We start from the raw sequence: 18,758 nt of genomic DNA, 5'->3' as shown, positions 1-18,758 counted from the left end.
TCTTCCTCTTTAAGTACACGTTTATCATTTGAATAGAATTTTCTAAGATGAAAACCGCCCTGTTTTAATATTTCCTTAACAATAATACAAATTTCTGTTGCATCTTCTAACTTGTCAGCGCCGCTTAAAAGATCATCCACATAAAAATCATTCTTAATAATTTTAGACATTTCTGGATACTTACTTTGATTATCTTCCGCCAATTGAAGAAGACATCGAATTTCGAGATATGATGCCGATGTTGTACCATATGTAACCGTTTTGAGTTCATATGTCTTTAGAACATCATCAGGATGTTCTCTCCATAATATTCTTTGAAAACAACGTTGTTCTGGATTTATCATAACTTGACGAAACATTTTGTTAATATCGGCACATACAACATATTTGTGTTGTCTGAATCGCAATAAAATTGAAAAAAGACTGTTGCATTACTGGCCCACTATGTTGCAAATTATTAAGAGATAAATCTGTTGTAGTAGGTGAAGATCCCTCGATTTCGCCTTCATTTACCTTATGCTCATCTTCAGAATGATGTACATTGCTATTAGATTGATCGCGTTTAGTTAATGAAACTTGTTCATGATGTAATAATGTGTGATGTTTTCTATGACATTTTTTACATGTTCCACGTTGACACATTTTACCATGGTGACCTTTTTTTAAACAATTTTTACATAATTTTAACATTCTTACCTTTCTGTCGCGATCAAACACAGATAAGTTTAAAAGTTGATCACAATTTTGTAAATAGTGATTGCCTCCGCATAAGATGCATGATCGGCTATCATTCGAATTATCAATTGTGAGAAACCCTCTTGAAATTTTTCTTTTCACCGTCTGATTTTGTTGAATCATTTCAAGCGTGTCAGCCCTAGCCTTTAAAAACGATTTTATATTGTCAAATTTTGGTTCATCTAATTCAGCCTTAGCCTTTTCCCATTCCCTTAAAGTAACACTGTCCAATTTGGAGGTTATTAAGTAAAGTGTGTCCCAGTGCGAGACAGGTTGGTTTAACTGATGAAGAGATCTGATATTTTTAGAGAAATCATCAATAAGTTTTCTTAAACCACTTGCAGATTCTGTACTTACCGATTCGCTACTAAATAATGTCTTAACATGATGATGAATTAACAACTTATTATTATCATATCAATATAACAATGCATTCCAAGCAACAATATAATTTGCAGAAGATATTTCAAGACATTTAATTACCAAAGAAGCATCACCTTCTAAAGATGCTCTTAAATAATGCAATTTTTGTACATCACTTACTAAATCATTCTCGTGAATTAACGACCTAAATATGTCCCTGAATTCAAGCCAATTTGGGTACGACCCATCAAATTTAGGTAAATTAATTGTAGGCAGACGTAAATTATTTAAAGTCATCCCAGTATTTGCAGCCTCAACATTTAAACTTTGATTGCTATGAGAACTGTCATGATCATCTTTGTGTTTAGTTAAAAATTCTTTTGCAATGGAGACCTGATCATAAATTTCATCATGGAATCTATTTCGTACTTCAAATTCGTCCTGTAGCATTCCATCGTCAACCATAGATTCGATTGCCCCTTGAATATTATTAAATTCTCTTTTTATTTCATTTAAAGGATTAAGCCTTTCATCAATCTCAATTAAGTCTGTACTCATAACTATTTCTGTTGCACTTAAGTGTCCTATAAATTTAGCAAAATGTCTTAATTTTGCCTTTAAAGCACATCTTTTCTGTTTATATGTTGCTAAATCAGTCATTTTGATTTTAAATAAATATTCTATACTTGAGAATCAAATTTGTAGGCAGTAAATTCTCCGAACTGTGAATGCGATAAACCAACAACATCGTTGCCAGTTGGTAATGATAGATATTCTAGCAATTTATCATTTAATCATTGGCATGCAGCAAAATTATCATATTAATGATCGTTTTGTATTTGTTAAGGTATATAATAAAATGTATTTAGTAACATCAATATTTATGTATAATATTATATTTATATACAATACTTATATATAGAAAACATCTAAAGTACGATAATATTCTTTGTAAAAGTCATACATGACAACATCGCATTCTAGGACCGGTAGAAAGGAATAGTAGATCAACGTTGTCATAATATAGAGAGAGATAAATTGCTCATTGACTTCCTAGCTTAGCATTCAGTAGCGTATCGTTCACACTGTTGCGGTGACTTTTAAAAATTAATCTTAATATAATATGATATGAGACTTATATTTAACTTTAAAGTGTATACTTCTTATCACAAAAAAAACACTTACTTTCAAATTCCATAATTTTGTACAAAACATACGAGACAAAGAAACTTTCTATGACATTTAATGACAAACTATAACTTTTTTTAATGACATTTTTTGTTTGTTACAAAAATTAATTAACAAAAAGGCAGGTAGAGAGATTTACCCTGCTGTTATTTCAATGAAAGGTTTCTTTTCATTGGAATTACTTATATTTTAAATATACTAATTTACATAATTATGAAAATCCAATTCGGAACTTGCCGATTACATGAAGTGAACTTTTACTTTTAGTGAACATATAAACACTCACACATATATATTATAATTAAATAAAATAAATCGAATCGAATATACCTAATATATATAAGAAGTATTCATTTTTTTAAGAGCAAAGTATATTGGTACAAAATGTATTTTAGTTTGAAAACTAGGTTAACAAAACAAACTTACTTACATACGAAAGTAATCTTAATAAAATGGTTCGACCTCCACAGGAAGTTAAAATATTAATCATCGTATAAAGGCGACTCGTCGGCTGATGAAGAGCTATCGCGATCACTATTATTTACATTGATAATTAATGGTTCAACCAAAATATCCACTCTTGTGTCTAAGTCCCACATTCTATCTTCTTCTTTTATAGTGTGTCTTATATAATTTTTCCAAGACTCAGGTGTGACATTTTGTATGGCAGTAGCTAACAAGCACTTCACCTCCTTCATTTTAAAACTCAAGTTTTCCCTTGCCACTTGGTTTTTTATTTGAGCCCATATAAGCTCGATAGGGTTCAGCTCACAATGATAAGGAGGGAGGCGATGTACAATTATGTTGTTTGCACAAGCCATTTCATCGACTGCATATTTCTTGAAAACGGGTATATGTATCCTCGCGAGGTTTAATAATTGTACTTTCAACATGTTGTCATTGAATGGTATATTTTTTTGAGAGAGCCAGTTGATTATTTCACCTTTTCGCCAGGCAGTCGTTGGTGATGGCTCCAACCGTCGACTGTGGTATGACGCATTGTCCATAACAACGACAGAATTTGCTTCAAGGCTTGGTAGAATATTTGAAAACCAACCTTCGAATCTTTGAGCGTCCATTTCCTCATGGTAATCGTTGGTTTTCTTGGATTCGAATAGTAACAAGCCGTTGGCCAAAAAACCCGAATCGGTGCCTATATGTGTTATTATGAGCCTCCGTCCTTTACCCACTGGTGTTTTTAATCCTAATGAAAGCTCTTCAATGAAGGCTTGTCGACGACTTTTAATTTCCAAATCTTGCCACACCTTTGAGACAGTATGACCTTGATTTAGCCAAGTTTCATCTAAATAGTATACTTTTCGTCCTTCACGACAATACTCTCGGAGATTTTTTGTAAGTAATTTCTCCGCCACAAAACAATTTCATATTTTTCTAAAAGAACACTATTCCTGCTTCTTTTTATATATTTAATGTTCATTTGTTCTAATGTTGGCAATAAAACACGTCGTGATATTTTGGGTATTGAATTATCGGAATTTATTTTAACTTCAACTTTCTTTAAGGTTGGAATTTCGTTCCGAAAAAGGAAAGCATGGAATTTCCTCCCAATAGCATATTTGGTATGATCTTCAAGCTGAATGCGTTTTCTACCTCTGGTTTCAATGGTTTCAACAGGTCCATCATTCAATTTGCCTTCACTTTGTTTAAAATTGTTTACAATTCTGTATACACTTCTCGTCGAAACTTTAGTCAAATCACTACACAGGGTAACTACATCGTTGACCGACATACTTTTATTCCTTTCACGGAGTCCACAATACACATTGAATATAATAGTTTTTTCTCCCATCGAAAAATTTGTACATCGTTTACTTTTACTGCTTTCACTTTCCATATTACTCACAACAGTAAAATAAGTGTTCACTGCTTAGATAATCTAATCGATATGTGAGTCATGTCCTGCGGTGGGGCCACGATGAGTAGAATACTATTTTGCTGACGTCACGTTGCGTAGCAACGACGAATAGAATCGACGGTTGCTGGGCAACGTGACGTCAGCAAAATAGTATTCTACTCATCGTCATCACACGACTGTTTACTTCGATAGCAAAACAACTGAATACCTGAGTAGCCGACTTTCACCGACTATCGCGGTTTTAGGGAGGTGTAACTATTACCTTCTAAACTAAAATTATTATTTATTGTAATTAATTCAAATTTATAAAACAATAATAAAAAGTAATGGGTTACACATCGATGTATTATATCTTTTCTAAGTAAAAATATTAAGAGAATAAAAGTTTTGATTCTAAAAGTATGTTGAGTGGGAGATAAAAAAAATTGAACGTATTAAACGAGCACTGAAAGATGTATGTGGCGTCCTTCATCATTTTTAGTGGCGAATTTTGATTTCTCGTCCCAAAAAACTCCAGCTTACCAAATTTCGTGTTGTTATCCCATGCCTATCACGAAATATTTAAAAATAAAAGTTTAACTTTGACCCCATTTATTTTGGTTATTATCAACTTTCGTACCAAAGTAAGTTAGTTTAAATCGGCCTATTTTAATCTCAGGAATCTAAGATTAAGTTATGGCCATTCGTTACCAAACACCATGTATATTACATATATTAATATATATAACCCAAATGTGAACAATAATCATATTAAAATTAACATAATTATAAATAGGTACATATTTATTTAATACAAGTAGCTTTGTCGTAACTTCTTATGATATTTTTCGTACGCCATTGGAAGACCTACAATAGCAATGAACCATCACTATTACTTCCAAGAATTTACTGCCTAGATTTCTGGATTCTGACTATAGTAATATAAATATTTAGTTGTTAGCAGTAATCAATTGAGAGAGATCAAAACGATTCAAAATCAACAAAACATATATGTATTCAAGGTTAGATAATGAAATATTACTCACAGACCATTCACAATTCGTCAAGAGAAACGGTTCACAATAAATAAACCAAAATTCCACTGGACATCTGTATCTAAATGCCGGGTTGTAACTATAACACAAACCGCGCTCTGCTACCAATTATGTTGACGAAATAGTCGAAGTTATTAAGTTTAGAAGAGAAGTGTTTATAAAATAAACTTTATTTCTGATATATTTACATAAAAAAACTAATTTAAACTGAAATTAAATGAAAGGCGTTGTGAATCGTCTATGGTTGTTGATTGTCTCGTTCGCCCTCTCGCCCTCGCCGATCGCCGTTGCGTCGCTTCAAAATGCTGGTACCGAGTTTGGCGCACAATGTTGCCACTTTGTTTTATTGTCCGTGAATTCCAAACATATATATATATATATATATATATATATATATATATATATATATAAAAATGTGCACTCGTAAGTGAATGGGATGTTTTCGGTCAATTTGGAGATAAAAAAGACAAAAGTTGTGCTACTTTATCTTTATTGAAGACGTTTCGCCTATTGTTCAATAAGCATCATCAGTTCATCTAAAAGAGTGTTATTAGCGATACATCTAATATGAAAAAACAATTAAGTAAATGATCTTACCTTTAAAAGATCTGTAGCATTACAATGTTGTTATTGCAAAGAAACATCAAAAAATTAATATAATAAATATAACAGCAAAAAATATAGAAACACAGAACGCTGGAAGATTCCCAATTTAACTAATTTGTTTTAAATTTCACTTTTGAAAACATTGATTGATTAAATCTATCAAAAAATATAATTGTCAATTTTGAATTGTTATATAAACAACGGCACGGCTAGGGTTCTTGACTGTTATGATCATATCATGAAAATGAAGTATTTGAAAGCTGGACTGTCAGAAATGACAATCAGCTGGTGAGATTGAAGGAAAAGTTTTATAGATGTCAACATAAATGTTATGATATAATAAAAGAAGTTGAAGAACCCTAGCCGTGCCGTTGTTTATATAACAATTCAAAATTGACAATTATATTTTTTGATAGATTTAATCAATCAATGTTTTCAAAAGTGAAATTTAAAACAAATTAGTTAAATTGGGAATCTTCCAGCGTTCTGTGTTTCTATATTTTTTGCTGTTATATTTATTATATTAATTTTTTGATGTTTCTTTGCAATAACAACATTGTAATGCTACAGATCTTTTAAAGGTAAGATCATTTACTTAATTGTTTTTTCATATTAGATGTATCGCTAATAACACTCTTTTAGATGAACTGATGATGCTTATTGAACAATAGGCGAAACGTCTTCAATAAAGATAAAGTAGCACAACTCTTGTCTTTTTTATCTCCAAATTGACCGAAAACATCCCATTCACTTACGAGTGCACATTTTTTTTATATTAAATTAAACGGTCATATACCTTAAAGATATATATATATATATATATATATATATATATATATATATATATATATATATATATATATATATATATATATATATATATATACAGTAGACTCCCTCTATAACGAGAACTGAAATGGCAGACTAATTACCGCGTTATAAGCGGATCTCGTTATATCCAACAACAATAATACTGTGCATACATATGAATATGTAGTTTTCTAAAACATTAATTTTCTATAGTGAAGTCATTCGGAGCAATATAAGATGCAAATAAATATTGTTTGAATGGCGTTTTTGAAAAAAAGTTGTTGACTTTTATTATCAATGATATACGTTAAAACAAAAAAACTGTATTCTGTAAGTCTGTATAAAGCGTATTTTCAAGAATAACATAAACTACTGCGTCTGCAATTGGAAGAAGTCTGTCATTTTTGACTGCTTTAAATTGTCCAGTATTCTATCTATCATATTTTCTAAAGATGTGAAACAATTTTATGCTTCTTCATTTGCGTTTTTTCTTTGGATAAAGTTTCTGACAACCTTTAAAACACTTTCCACATCTTGTCTATTAGGACCTTATTAGGTGTGAATGGTCAACCCCCTACAATGACACTTGTGAATCATAAATTGTAAATTTCCAACTAAGAATCATAAATTGTAAGAATTTTATTGCGGGCGGCGCAGTTAAAAAGGGTATTTATTTATAGGTACGGCCGGGCCAAAATGTAAAAAACACGTTTTTCAATCTTATTTTATCTCGTTATAACCAAATTTACCTCGCTATAGAGGGTTATAGTTCAATAGAAATTTCACGGAACATCTAATGTACCTCGTTATAAGCGAAACCTCGTAACACGTAATAACCGTGTTCGTTATAGAGGGAGTATACTGTATATATATATATATATATATATATATATATATATATATATATATATATATATATATATATTTATATATATATATTTATATATATATATATATATATATATATATATATATATATATATATTGTGAGTCACAATGTGAGACAGGGTGAGTCACCACTAACGAGACGGAAGATTACAGCGAAACGGTAAAAGATTTTTAAAAAAATTTAAATTTAGTTTGAAAGTTGATAAGGGCTACATTTTAAAATTATTTTGAAATATACAGGGCGTCCCAATAAAGTGCGGCGTATCAAAGTTATATTTTATTGCATTTTCTAATTTTCGTCAAAAAATAAGGTATAGTTTCATAAGACTTCCCTATACCTATGTACAGAGTGTTCTAAGTTATGTGGAATATTCTTAAAATGTAAAGCTTTAAACCGAGACTCATTCCTAATAAAATTGGTTATACCTCTAAATAGTTGGATATTGGTTAAATGTATTTCATGATTAATTATTAAACATTTATTTACAGGGTGTTAAAATTTGTAGTTTCCTTATTGGATTATTCAATGTGTAATATAAGACTTATTTTAAATGGAACACCCTGTATATTAATGAATTATTATATTAAAAAAAATTTCCACTTTCAAATGGTATATGGATGTCCTATAGGAGTGATTGATTTTGCGTAATTTAAAATTTTCTTTTCGATTTCAAAATATTTATTGTTGTTACTCTCGATTTTTAAACCCATCATTTTGACATATTTGTTATAAATGAAAACAATGTAGTTGTAAACAAATGTGTATACTTTATACTTTTACTTGCTGATACACAACAAATCAGAAAGAATTTTAATAAAACAAATAATACAAAATAATACAAAATGAACATAAATAATACAAAATAAACCACAACTTACTACATTATAAGCAAAAATTTTTTTTAAAGAACACTCATTCTCTACTTATTTAAGCAATTATAACAAATTTTCTCTTACAGCGAAATAGTTGGGTAATGGTTAAATTTATTCCATTATTGATTATTAAACATTTATTTACAGGGTGTTAAAAACTTAGTTTCAATTTTGGATTATTCAATATCTAATATGAGGCTTATTTTAAATGAAACACCATGGATATTAATTAATCGTAATACTAAAAAAAGTTTCCTCTTTTGAATGATTTAAAGTAGTCCTATACTTAAGTCTCATCGTTTTTGCGTAATTTACAATTATTTAAACTCTTCATCGGTACACATATTGATTTTAAAACAAATATTGATGTTAGTTAATGTCATTGTATGATATTGTCATTTTCTGACATTACGGTCTGATAATTGTCAAAATATAAACATTCGTGTGTAATATTCATCGAGTTAGAATCTTTGGAGAAGCTATGAGCATATTAACGTGTGTATTAAAAACGGCGTCAGTAGGTGTGGCTAACGATCATACCAATATGGCGGTGGGATCAGGACCTGACTCAATATTAAAACTACTATACAAATATGACTAGTTATTCAGAAGATTTAATCATAATCTAAAAAAGTGCAATACACTTTTAATAAACTATGATTTATTTATCCCGCGGTAAATACTAAAAACACGACATATTATACATAAAGATAAATTAATACAGTCAAATAACAAGTTGTATCTGAAAGGGATAATAAAGGGATAATAATATAAATACTATTCTAAAGGGTAAAATATACGGTATGAAATAAAAGAAATACGTTCGTTTTACAACTTATATATCTGCCGAATATCACAATGGAAATACTGTGTAGAAATAAAAATAATTATGTTGCAGTAGTTAATAAGAAATTTTAAGATATTAAGGATGAAGATATTTGAGTATTCTCAAGAATAGCACGATCTACCTTATAAGATTTTTTATGAATACTATTAATTTTTTTCTGAAGTACGGGCCATTACTTTGTTTACATATTTGTATACTAACCTGTGGAACGTTATTCCTGAATATTTTTTATTAACATTGCTTCTGCTACTGCAACTACGTTGAGAACAAGAAACCATTATTATGCACTATCACAATATATTATTACAGTTTTTCTAAAAGTATTATAAAACTAAAAATATTCGAAAAACAACAAACGTAAACAATCATACACGATCTGTCAAAACGATCATAACAATATGGCCGAGGTAAGGTCGTTTTTAGTCACGTGATGCCTTCTCCGTAGATTCTAACTCGATGGTAATATTTAACTTTCATTGTTCCTAAAAATGAAGAATTATGCTATCCATGAAAGAGTCGACATGGTACTTTGCATTGGAGAATGTTTGGAAAATTGTCACTTAGCTTCTAAAGTTTATGCTCAAAAGTATCCTGATAGGAGACACCCACAAAAGGAAGTTTTTTAGAGATTTATTAATAGATTCGGTGCTACTGGTAATGTTGCATACGAAAAGGTAAATAAAAATAAACCAGTTATTGGTGACAACGTTAACGAACTTAATGTTCTGCTTTCTGTTACGGAAAACCCAAATATTAGTACAAGAGAAATTTCAGGTGAATTAGAAATTAGTCAAACTAGTGTATGTAGAATACTTAAGACTAACCACTTTCATCCGTATCACATTCAACTTCACCAGCATTTGACAGAAAAAGGTTATGGTAACCGTTTAAATTTTCGTTTATGGACTTTAGATAAAGTTGGAGAAGATCCTGTTTTTTTTTTAAATGTATTATTTACAGACGAATCGACTTTTCATAAGAATGGTCTAGTAAATAGACGTAATTTTCATTATTATGACACAGAAAATAAACATTTATTTCATACTGTTGATCGCCAACACCGATGGAGTGTTAATGTTTGAGGAGGCATTATGGGCGAGTACGTTATCGGCCCGAATTTTTTTGACGGACATTTCAATGGGACAAATTTCTTAAATTTTTTAAAACAAGATTTTTGGACACGAATTGAGAACCTTCCACTTAGCCTACGAACAAAATGTGGCTCCAGTTGGACGGAGCTCCTGCTCTTTTCTCACGTGATCTTACGAACTACCTTAAAAGAAAATTTACAAACAGATTGATAGGTAGAGGTGGTTCAAGATGGATTTTTTTTAAATGGGGTTATATTAAAAATACTGTATAAGCTACACCTCCTACTACTAGAGATGACATGAAATTAAGAATTACAAACGCGTTTGCTTCAATAACTCCTGCTATGTTAAATAATGTAAATAAATCATTCGAAGATAGAATCGCTTGTTTAATTGCAGAAGATGGCAAGCAATTTGAACATCTGTTACATACCTGAATATTTTTTACTTAGTTTTGGATTATTTTGTATTATTTATGTTCATTAATCATTGTGTATTATTTGTTTTATTAAAATTCTTTCTGTTTCGTTTTGAATTTAATTGTTTTCAAAAAAAGAGTGTGCTCGTAAGCACGTATTAAATTATAGGTACATCTATTATGACTTCAATGAAATAAATATATTTTACAGTTTTATTTTTATTTAAATATTAAACTTATTTTAATACTTAAAATAATACAAAAAAAATTAAACATAACGTTAATATCTACGTCATTTTTGAAAACTGTAACCTTTGCGCAGTTGCCTTTCACTTGATGAATCATAGAAAATCTAAAAAACATCAGATTTTCAACAACTTTTTTTTTATTTTCTTTTCATCATATTTTAATACTAAGTATCCTATTCCGAACGAATACAAATCCAAAGACATAAAAATTTTAATTTATTTACAAAAAATGTATTTACAACTACACTGGTTTCGTTTTTAACAATATGTCAATATGATGGGTTTAAAAATCGAAAGTAACAATTATTAATATTTGAAATCGATTTCCGTTTAACAAAATTTTAAATTACGGCAAAACTATCAGTCCTAGTTATAGGACATCCGTATATCATTCGAAAGAGAAAATTTTTTTAAATTTAATAATTCATTAATATACAGGGCTTTCCATTTAAAATAAGCCTTATATTACACATTCAATAATCCAATAATGAAACTACAAATTTTAAACACCCTGTAAATAAATGCTTAATAATTAATCATGAAATACATTCGACCAATATCCACCTATTTAGATGTATGAGTAATTTTATTAGAATTGCCTTAATAAATTAAGAATGAGTCCTCGTTTAAAGTTTTACATTTTAAGAAAATTCGACATAACTAACACTCTGTACATAGGTATAGGGAAGTCTTATGAAACTATACCTTATCTTTTGCAGACAATTAGAAAATCCAATAAACTACAGAGTGTTCCATAAGAAAAAGATAACTTTGAAACACCGCGCTTTATTGAGACACCCTGTATATTTCAGAATAATTTTAAAATGTAGCCTTTATTAACCTACATACTATACATTTAAAAATTTTTCAAAATCTTTTACCGTTTTGCTGTAATCTTCCGTCTCCTTAGTGGTGACTTACCCTGTATATATATATATATATATTATATATTATATATATATATATATATATATATATATATATATATATATATTAATATATATATATTATATATTATATATTATATATATATATATATATATATATATATATATATATATATATATGTATAGTACATTACTAAATTTAAATTTTACTGTAATGTATATCGAAACAAAAACGTGTTTTCCAATCATTTAAATCATATATTTCTTTGTCAACCGATTCTTGCGAATAAAGATATTCTATTCTATTCAAACGAATCGCCTTCCATCAAATTTATAAACCGAATTTATCTCTTAATTTTTTTAAAGTTTACTTTTGACATATTATATAAACTTTTTTATTTGTCCACCCTATAATAATTGAAATTTAAAATTTAAATCTATACGCAAAAGCCCATAAAATGTTTAAATTTAAAGTAAATCAATAACCTGTAAAATACTGTATAAATATATTATAGCGAGAGTTAGTTCGTTTTTGTTGAGCGGTGTAAACGTGGGAAAAGTGATAACATAGGGAGAGGAACGTTTGTGCCATTCACGTGATCATTCCCTCTTTTCAGCGGCTAAACTATAGGTAACAGTTTCTCCTTAAGCCATTTAACAAAAATATCTGCATTCATGTTTTCATGGAAATTGGTAGATTTTGATTTTAAAGAAAAATTCAAATCCGTGTTTTCTATAAAGTCTTTCGCTCCTGCATGAAGAATGATGTATCTTTTGCCTTCGCTATCTGTATGTTTTATTGATTTTATGTTGTCGTCTTGCCAAATTCTTTTAATTCTACCCTTTGCGAATATCCTTGTCTCATCTAAGTTTACGAATGTTTCATTTTAGGATTTAAGCTTAGTATATTCTCTCAAAAATTTAATTGTTTTGTGAACCACACTACTCCTTTCGCATAAAAGTAACCTATTATTTTATTTTTTGAATTTTAATCCTAAATATCTCAACACTTTCCAAAGGCTAGTCCTCTTAATTCCAGAAACTTGTCTTTCTCTTCTTTCGGCCAGTAAAGTATCTAAACGGACATGTTGATTGTTTTCACGCATTTGATACAAAATATTGCGAATTTCAAATTTTTTTCCATCAGGTAAGTCAATGTTCCTAGAATGTTTACGAGTTGTTTTCTTGTCTTCGTGATACTCAGTCACAGTAAGATCTTGAGAATCTCTGACAGTCTTCATTACAGTTTTTAGCTTACTTTCACCGATCCCGAGTGCGTCACAAACGCGTTGATTTATACATAATAATGACTTTAAAGGTCCATCATTGTCTCTTTCCATGGTAAAGTATTTAGTACATTTGCAATTAATTCATCAATATCCAACTTACGTCTATGCATGATGGTCACTTGAAACTACACGTTTGAATTACAATATACTAAGTTTAGATCAATATGACAGAAACTTTCTAACTGTTGTGCTTGAGAGGTAAAATATAATATAACCGCTTACAAAGATCCTTAACACATTAATCAAATTAGCCTAATGATCATTAGGAATGCCGATTGTAATTTAATTATGTTTGATAAAAAGTTTAGAAATTGTTGGAATCCGTACATCCTCCTCAATCTTTTCTCCTTCGTAAGAATGTAGTGGCGTCATGTAATTTGTTTGACTATTTCTGTCCAATTACCTCACTCCTATGCGTGTTGTTTTGCCTCGGAGAATGAGTAATCTCCTTTATTTGGTCCGACCATCGTACTGGAGATCTTCCTATGGATCTTATACTTGCTACGTTACCTTCAACTATCATTCGCTCCATGCCTTCTCTTCTAGTTATATGTCCAAAATATCTCAGTATATTTTGGACATAAAACCGTACATAAACAAATTAAAATGTTTCCCACAATTAATTTATATTTAGAGAAGTATTTTCATTTGAAAATAAAAAGTTAAATATATTTACCAAAATCCTAACTTTAACCCGTAATCGCAGACGTCTCAAAAATGGTACACTCTAACAGACATATGGTCAATCTAACCACCACTATTTAAATTGACAAAATGTTCTAGCTTACTCCGAAGTATTTTTTAACAAAAATTAAAAGTGATATTTTAGTACTGTGTATATCTACTTTGAATATAAATTATCCTTAGCACGGTAGTATTTGTTTCAGAAAAAAATTATTAAACAAATAGGTGAAAGAAATTTACGTTAAATAATATGCAAGAATACTATTTATTAAAAAAAAATGTAACAAAATATGCGAAACTATGAACAACGGGTTAATGACACATATTTATTTTATACCTAAAATTTAGTAAAGTGTTAAACATTATGGAGAATACCAGTGCAGTTTACCGTGCCTTTTGCTGCAACGAAAGGTTTTCTGCGAATTCCGTTAATCGTTTAGAGGTGTAAGTTGGTTGATCGTACTGTAATAAATGCAGTCCCATGAGTATTTCTTAATAAAATTAAATAAACTGAAATGAAATAAAATAATTGAATTGAATCGAATTTAATTGAATGAAATCGAATTGAATTGAATTTAATTAAAGTTAAATTCAATTAAAAACCTTCGCTTCGCACGTAGACGGTAAGAAAGCTATGCTTTTCCTCATCAGTCACTCCCGGAGTACCACATCCTATTTTTTTTTTTTTTTATTTAAGATTCTACAACAAAGGAGATTCGGAGGGAGTGCCTCCAACAGCTATAAGGGAAATAAGTCTACTTAAAGGTCTTAGACATTCTTCCATAGTAGAACTTCTAGATGTTATGCAGACAACTGATAAACTATATCTAGTATTTGAATATTTAGATTTGGATTTAAAGAGATATTTGGACAATACTAGACGGCCTATGGAAGCAGAACTTCTTAGGGTTAGTATTTTTTACTTAAATATTATTATTTCTTCCCACTAATTCTGTTTCACGTAATTGATCATAACAGTTGATGCAGAAGTATTTATGTTATATACACTTATGAAAAAACAAAAAATATTAGAATCAGGTTTATAATTAAAATATAAAATTTATAGAAAAGATTGGATAATATTGAAAATTATACTGTTTTCACAATAGCCACGGGGTAATAAAATTGTAGAAGCAGGTAGTTTTAGGCATATGCCTGAATATTATTTACAGGGTACATAAAATGAGCATTTAAAATATTTGTTTCCAATAGGCAGAGGTATTATTTCTGGATCTAATTTACATGTTCTTTTGAGTTGTTTATTGTAAATCTATAAAATTAACTATTAGACTCATTGCATTAAAATTAAACTTAAATTGGATAAATCCTTCGATTTTAAAAACCTATAATCCAAGGGCAAATCTTTCAGTTTCGTTTGAACCTTCGAAGAAAGAAGTCAAATAACAATAACCGGCTTATCGATTTGGTATTAATTAGTGTTCAAGTTTTTGCTTTTTCGTGTTACTAAATTTATCAAAACTATTTAAATAAGTTCGATTTTAAAAATTTCGCTCCCCCATGGGGAGCGTAAAAAATAAGACGCCAGATGGTGAAAGTGGAGGTTTCTGTGAAAGTGGAGTTTTTTGTGAAAGTGATAGTTTTTCCAATATGGAAAGTACTGCTGCCGTCATGGAATTGGGAACAATAGGTGCTAAGGAGGACGAACCAAAACTGTTTGACTCAATAAATCCAGATAAGTACTCGTTAAATAATTATTGCGTATATGTTTAAAAAACTAATAAGAAATTTGGGTCGTTTGCATCCTATGTTTGTAGGACATATTTTACACAAAAATATAAACGTACAAAACATTCAGGAAATTAAGGGAATAGGTAGAAATCGCGTTAAAGTAATATTAAATTCAATAGCAGAAGCTAACAAGTTGGTCACAAATAAAAATTTAAAAGAACTAAACTTAAAAGCTTTCATACCTAATCACTTTTTAGAGGTCAAGGGTCTGATTCGAGACGTTGACACAAGTTACGATGTTGATTATTTAAAACAAAACATAAATTCAAACTCAATGTTGTAGACGTCAGACGAATGCAGAGGAAAGTTGAAAAAGATGGTAAAGCTGAGTATGTACCTAAGAAGACATTATAGTCAGCTTTGAAGATAACATATTACCCAGCCATATATCCGTTAATTTTGTTTATTTTAATGTGGAAAAGTTTATAGGCAGGGTCACACAATGCTATAGATGTTTGAGATTCGGACACATATCAAAACAGTGCAAAAGCAGCCAAGAACATTGTATTTTATGTGGATCTGTAAAAACCGAAGAACACAACTGTTCTGAATCTAATAAATCATTTATACATTGCAAGAGTACACAGCATACATCGATTTCCAAACTATGCCCAATTTACGAGGAACAAAAACGTATTAAAAATTTGATGATAAAACAGAAAGTATCCTTCTTAGAAGCCAAAAAGATTTTTCAATCTTCATATTCAGAAATAACAACGAACAATCGCTTTTCTATCTTAGCAAACTACGAGGCAGAATTCAGGAAACTACCTCAAAGTTCTGGTAATAAACATGCTTTCCAGCAGCTACAACCTACAAATTCTCAACGTTCGGATAGTAGCAGACCTATGGCACTAACCCATAACAACAAAAAACGTAAAGTCACTACTTCTCCCTTATCCCCAAACTTACAGAACCCTCCCATGTTTAACTTCCGTTTTGGACCATCACATCCTCTTCCCCAGTATCCAACGCAATCTACCTTTCAACCTACAGAAGGTGATAATAAAGATATTGTGACGGAGTGTGTCATTAATTTTTAAAAAAATATTCACACACTTGAGGATTTAAAATCTGTAGATAATGAGAGCATAAATCAGAAAATATTTTCAATATTGGAGGGTACTAAAACATTGAAATAAAATTCTTAGCATATATCAAAATCAAAATTATTTATCTAAATTATGTAATTCAAATGGAACTTTTTTCTGACAGTATTTCTTATTTAAACATTAATCCAGGGTCAAAATGCACTATTAAAAAAAAATAATAATGTTTTCATTTATTTTATTTTACCACTTTTTACTTATTCATTAGAATCAGATGTTGGAGGACATCTTCAGTAAATAAGGTTTTCCAAGGACAAACAACTCTGAGAATTTTACAATGGAACAGAAGGTCCGTTGCATCCAATAAAAATAGTTTAGTTCATTTTTTAACAGCTGAAAACATTGATATAGCGTTGTTAAGTGAAACATGGTTCAAATCAAAATTATACATTTAAAGATTATAATATAATCCGCCAGGATAGATACGATGGGTATGCCGGTGTAGCAATTTTGATTAAAACTTCTATCCCATTCTGTCAAGTGAATATTACTAAAAATTTCAATGATAAAATTTTAGTTTGTGGCATCTCCGTTAAATTTAACAATTTAGAATTAAGTTTCTTGTCTGTTTATAGGCCACCTAAAGTCCGTACTTCTAAAGATGATTGGAAAAATATCTTCTCTCAAGTTACATCACCTTGTATAATCGGAGGGGATATGAATGCTCATAACTCATTATGGGGCTCACTGCACAATGATGCTGTAGGTAATCAAATCGTCAGCTGTGTCGAGGACCTAGATCTTATTATTTTGAATATTGGGGAACCCACATATCTTCCCAGATATGCTACTCAGAAATCTATGATTAAGAGTGTAGCCGCAAAATTTCGGGCCAATGCTTTTTAAATGCATTCATTTTTTTCGAATCCTGAGAAAGCTAATAAGTATTTTTGAAAAATTTAAACGCAGAATGAAAGAACACATTATTACTGAGGGCCGAAAGTCCCTGAAAACTTCTATATTGTTTATGTATTTTAATAAGTTACAGGGGTGAAAAAGAAGAGAAAATTTATTGTAATTTTTAATTTCAAATATCTCATTCAAAAAAACTTTTTGTTTGTTCTAAGGGACTTTCGGCCCTCGGTAATAATGTAATCTTTCATTCTGCGCAAAAAGTCTGCGAAAAAAGCCTTTTCATAGTCGACAAATATTAAAGCTAGTGGTTTATTATATTCAGTGCATTTTTCTATAAGATTTTTTATTACCAGTAGGTGATCGTTTGTTCCATAGCCTTTTCTAAAACCCGCCTGTTCTATGGGCTGATAAAATTCCAATTTATTTTCTAGTCGTTTCGTAATTATTTTTGTAAATAGTTTATAAATATGTGAAAGTAGACTTATGGGCCTGTAATTCCTGAGGTCGGTAGCATCCCCTTTTTTATGAAGTATGATAATTTCTGCGTTGTACCACTGGGTTGGTGTTATTGCTTCCTGCAAACATCTAGTGAATAGTTTGGCAAGGACCTGCCATAATCTTTTTCCAGCCACTTTCAAGGCATCTGCCACTATTTCATCGCCTCCGGGGGACTTGTTTTTCATTTCTTACACTGACCTTCGAACTTCATCGGGTGTTAAATCCGGTAAAATTTCAGATCCTTGATTGATTATCTTTGGTAATGATCCACTCCGGTTACATTGCTGTTCTTTGTATAGTTGTCTATAAAAACTCTCTATCGTGTTCATAATTCGAACTCTATCCTCAATGATTTGCCCCTGTTCATTTCTTAATTTGTGGACGTTTTTTCTTCCAATGGACATGCTCTGTCTCGAGTACTTTCAAGCTTTTGTTTTCTTCTATTACTCTAGTTATTTCCATCGTATTGTATCGTCTCAGATCTTTTCTAACTTCCTTTTTAATTTTATTATTCAAAATTCTTAGTTCGTAAATATATTACTACTATAAATAGAATACGCTTTGGACATGCATGCTACTCATGCCATTTATTTAAAATAAAAGTCATCGATGATGATAGTTGCAAACATTGCTGTAAGCTAGGTGACCTCGATCACATCTTCTTTGAATGTCCTAAATTTATTCAGCATTCAAACTCCCTGTATACAAAA

At 30.2% G+C, this 18,758-nt stretch overlaps 1 protein-coding gene across 1 annotated transcript in view; it reads left to right on the top strand.

Moving 5' to 3' along the window:
• Positions 1-18,758, top strand: part of LOC140445579 (cyclin-dependent kinase 2-like) — an 80,242-nt gene that overhangs the window by 18,579 nt on the left and 42,905 nt on the right. The window contains exon 2 of the mRNA XM_072537702.1: positions 14,535-14,745. Coding sequence (XP_072393803.1) covers positions 14,535-14,745 — 211 coding nt within the window. The remainder of the gene's footprint in view (positions 1-14,534; positions 14,746-18,758) is intronic.

Source organism: Diabrotica undecimpunctata, chromosome 7 (assembly GCF_040954645.1).
Source record: "Diabrotica undecimpunctata isolate CICGRU chromosome 7, icDiaUnde3, whole genome shotgun sequence".
In the NCBI taxonomy this organism is placed as follows: Eukaryota; Metazoa; Arthropoda; class Insecta; order Coleoptera; family Chrysomelidae; genus Diabrotica; species Diabrotica undecimpunctata.
Note: the sequence above shows the minus strand (reverse complement) of the source record. Positions and strands in the feature narration are given on the sequence as shown.